Source organism: Amphiprion ocellaris, chromosome 3, assembly GCF_022539595.1.
Source record: "Amphiprion ocellaris isolate individual 3 ecotype Okinawa chromosome 3, ASM2253959v1, whole genome shotgun sequence".
NCBI lineage: Eukaryota > Metazoa > Chordata > Actinopteri > Pomacentridae > Amphiprion > Amphiprion ocellaris.
This window is the reverse complement of record NC_072768.1, coordinates 8,439,584-8,443,747: the sequence shown is the minus strand read 5'-3', so window position 1 is coordinate 8,443,747 and position 4,164 is coordinate 8,439,584. Positions and strand designations below refer to the sequence as shown.

The following is a 4,164-nucleotide window of genomic DNA, read 5'->3' as shown; positions in this document are numbered from 1 at the left end:
CCCTTCTGCTCCCTCCCCTTGCGTCCTCTCTCTCACGAGACTGTGAGAAGGCACTGTCTCTCTTACATGATCTGGGCTGTGCGGGCTAGAATTTGATTACCATTTGTACACTATGTTCCATACATGTACTAGTGTGCTTTTTAACATGCTCTCTAATAGCAAACGCTCCATTATGTCCATTTAACAGCTCTATATTGGGCACTTACTTTTTAAATTATGGGAATCTACAGCCACTATCAACTCATCTCTATCTATTCCCAGGATCTTCAACGTATAGAAGCAATACTCTCTCTTATTGTATATTCTTCTGGATAAAAACAAACGGAGCATAGTCGTAACACATGTGGAATACCATTTTTATTTTCACAAGCAAGCCACAACTCAAATTTTTAAAAAATCCCCTAGTTGCTTTTAAAATACCACAAGGTGACAAACACTCCTTTTAGAGGATTATTGCAAAGTCCAAACACGACAATATTAAGGCATAAATGTTTATCGGACACTTGTATCCTGCTGTTCAGTGGAATGCATATACTAACTTCACCTTTGGTTGCATTTTTGTCCCTCATCTGTTGTCCTTCATTAACCTATCAATGCTGCACATTCACAGATTCTCAAAAGATTTTGCTTCTCACTTGGTACTCAGTGCGCTACTTTTTGTTGTCTTATATAGCACTGAGACATCTTTCTTCACCTCCCTCCGAGAGATAGATTCAAAGTTTTGCTTGACAGATTTGCATAGAGGAAGATCTCTGACGTCTAACAATACACGTAACTACTTGTAGCCCCTGGAGCCCCTTTACCCCCCAACCTGGCTGTATGAGTGTATCAGAAACAGAAAAATATGTCGTTTAATTCTCAGTTCATTTTGTTCCACAGCTCTTTTGGTACCTTTGTCTCACTGTAAAAAGGAAATAGCTGTTTGCCTTAATTAGTGTACGTAAAGTGACAAAAAAATAGTTTTTTGATCCATTTAGAATTCATGTAAAGGGTTAAAAGGGTTTCACAGAAAAACATCTATTGACTTCTTTAATGAATCCTCTCTGATGGATTCACATCAGCTCGGTGGATGTGCTCACGTCTATGATGGGAGTGTCGTCGGGGATCTTGACATCACTTGGAATGAGGTCATTGACAAGGTCATTTCCTTTCAGCTCTAAGTTCTTTAGGATTTCACAAACGCTTTCCTCGTTGACGTCACTCCCAAGCTTCTCCAAACACTCTGGCGCCTCCACCTCCACCAGCTTTTCCAGAGCTTCTGACGTTTCTGCAGGCTGCTCTGGCTCCAGTGTGGAATTCTCGGCAGCCTCGGCGCTGTCTTGGCTTTGCTCACCTGCTGGGACGTCCGCCGGCTCGTCTGGACTGACGGGGATGGGGGTGACATCAGGGACAGCAAAGTCGATCAGAGGGCGTGAAGGAAGCCCTGGCTCTGGGAGAGACTCTTGGGAGAGCAGGTCTGTCTGCTGCTCCATGGGCTCAGCTGGGGTTGGTTCTGGTTCTGGGATGGTCTCAGGTTCCGCCTCGATGACTGCCTCTGGAACCGGGTCTCCCTCTGGAACCGGGTCTACCTCTGCAACTGGTTCAGGCTCTGGAACTGGTTCAGGCTCTGGAACTGGGTCAGGTTCTGGAACTGGGGCAGATTCTGGCTCTGGGACTGGCTCTGGGGCTGGTTCTGGGACTGGTTCTGGGGCAGGTGGAGCTTCAACAACGGGCTCTGGCTCTGGAGGTGTTGGTTCACTATCTGTGACCAGAGGTTCAGGCTGGACTGGAGCTGGGGTTTCCTTTACGGCAGGCTCTGGTTCTGGATCACACACTGGTGCAGCAGGAGCTTCTACCTCCTTACACTCTGATGCACATTCTTCAGTGGGTAAACGTGCCTTCAGTGTCACCTGCTCCCCCACCACCACATCCAGGTTCTCTATGGCCTCCTGAGTCTGTGTTATTGCAGATTCTTCTGCTGGCTGAGCAGATGCTGGCTCCTCTGCAGCCTTCTGTTCGGCGGCCACAGCTTCAGTGGTCGCTGGGGCATCTCTCCTTCTGCTGAACCTGTTTCCCATGGTGAACCTGGAGAAAAGGGGAATAAAGGAGAATAAAATTATTTTAAATAATTAGATGCCAAAAAGTAGCATTTGAGTGGCTGTAAAAGTAAATGTAAAACTTTTTTGGCCTATTATTTAAAACAATATTCTGTTGTTGTGTGTTAAATTGGATTTAACAAATAAATTCATCATTGTGCAGTTGCTCAGGCTGACAAAAGCAACCAAAAATAGAGACAGAAATATTCTTTAAGTTGTCAGGATATATTTAACTGGTGGAGCAACAGTATTCCACTTTATGTGTATTGGTACATTATGTTCTGCCTTCCCATGCTGCATGTACAGCATGTGCTGTAGTTTGGAGAGAGGAGCATGTCAGAGTGCTGAATATTTATGCAGTGCCTGAGGACAATTTAAATCACTTGTTCGATTAATTGTCGCTTGACTTTTACACTGCATTAGACAGGAAATTAAATCCTCGAGAAACATGTCCTGGGCAAGTTTAAACGCGCGCACAGAAAACGTTTATAACCTAATCACTGTAAAGCCTCCCTGTAAGACAAATTACAGTTTGTAGTCGGGCTTTATTTCTACTTTTTAATTATTCTGTTAAAGAACCACACCTTGTTCCAGCTGCGTCTCTCAGAACCACGGATCCACGTACCCGCATGCAGTTTAAATACAATTTTAACAGGCTAATTAACATAATGACAGGAAACATCTACTGATAATCATCAATGCAAACAATAGCAGTGAGATAATAGCGATTAATTGCCAGTGAAAACAAAGCGAACAAAGAAACTCTCGCAGACGACCCCGCCTCCCTGTCGTCCCTGAACAAACTGTTAAAACTATCCAAAGTGTACAGAAGTGGAAAAAAATAGAACAGCTCCGGTTGTAATATGCAGTTAAAAATAAGCAAAAGTAACAAACGCTCAACAAACCTTTAGAATCTGTGTTTTTTTTGTGGAGCAGTTAAAGCAGATTAAGTGGCAGAAGAGCTCGCACTCTCAGCTTGGAGGAGTCCGCACGTCAAACTGTCTATTAAAGCGCGCTCCAGCAGCGTCCTGCACAGGCTGCTGCGCGTCCGCGATTTATGCGCGCACCAGAGGTCTCGTGTACACTGCGATGTTTGTTTAGTGGATTAAAATTTACTGAAGAGGATGCAAGAAAACAAGTCGCACGGCATCAAGTTTAGTTGTAGTGTTTGGGGGGAAAAAATGATTTTATGGGTTTTAAAACTGAAAAATACGATTTTTAAAATCAAACATCTGAACCAACCCACTTAATTATAGCCTCACACCCACATGTGGCCCAGCTCTCATTAGCATTTTGATATTTTATTTTTTTTTATTATTTGCTTTTTTCAATTTTAATATTATTTATCGTTATTTTTTTGATATTTTTAGTATTGTTATTTCAATTATTTATTTTGTTGAGATGTCAGCTTTACTTTCAGATTCACAATAAAAATGTTATGTTTAAAGTTAAAGCAGCAAAACAGATAAAACAGACGACTAAGCAAAAAATAACTATTATGGTCTAATAATCTAAGCCACTTTTAAGTGAGTGATAACATAATTACATTGCAGAGCTAAAAAGTTTGATTTGATTTGTAAAAAGCACGCTAATCATTGTTTATTTTGCCTTGTTTTCCATAGATGCTTTATTTTCCATTTTAATATGATACATGATTAGTATTAGTAGTAGTATTAAAATAGTTTATTTTATTCAGGTGTCAGGTTTGTTTTCAGATGCACATTTTTGCACAGTGCCACAATAACTCTTGTTAAAAATTTAAATAAAGCAACAAAAACAGACAAAATAACCACAAAGTTAAAAAAAAAAAAATAATAATAATAATAATAAGGCCTAATAATCTGGGCCACTTCTGAGTAAGTGAGTGATGCCATAATTACATTGCAGAGTTAAAAAGTTTGATTTAATTTGTAAAAAGCACACTTATCATTGTTTATTTTGCCTTTCATTTTTTCATTAGTTCCTTTATTTTCAATTTTGGCATGATCCATTATTATTATTATTATTTAAATTATTATTTAAATTATTTCTTATATTTAGGTGTCAGCTGTCTTTTCAGATGCACATTTTTGCACAGTGCCACAATAAC

General features: G+C 40.3%; 1 protein-coding gene across 1 annotated transcript; it reads right to left on the bottom strand.

The window, feature by feature from the left end:
• Positions 1-339: 339 nt before the first annotated feature.
• On the bottom strand, positions 340-3,128 carry LOC111564888 (protein TsetseEP-like). The gene is made up of 2 exons (XM_023264748.3): positions 2,981-3,128; positions 340-2,064 (listed from the first exon to the last, which is right to left on the bottom strand). The coding sequence occupies exon 2, from the start codon at positions 2,055-2,057 to the stop codon at positions 1,053-1,055; it is 1,005 nt and encodes a 334-aa protein (XP_023120516.2). The 5' UTR covers positions 2,058-2,064; positions 2,981-3,128; the 3' UTR covers positions 340-1,052.
• Positions 3,129-4,164: the final 1,036 nt, after the last annotated feature.

Bases quoted from the DNA above. Each gene is read 5' to 3' on its own strand.
- LOC111564888 (XM_023264748.3), bottom strand. From the start codon at position 2,057: ATGGGAAACAGGTTCAGCAGAAGGAGAGATGCCCCAGCGACCACTGAA.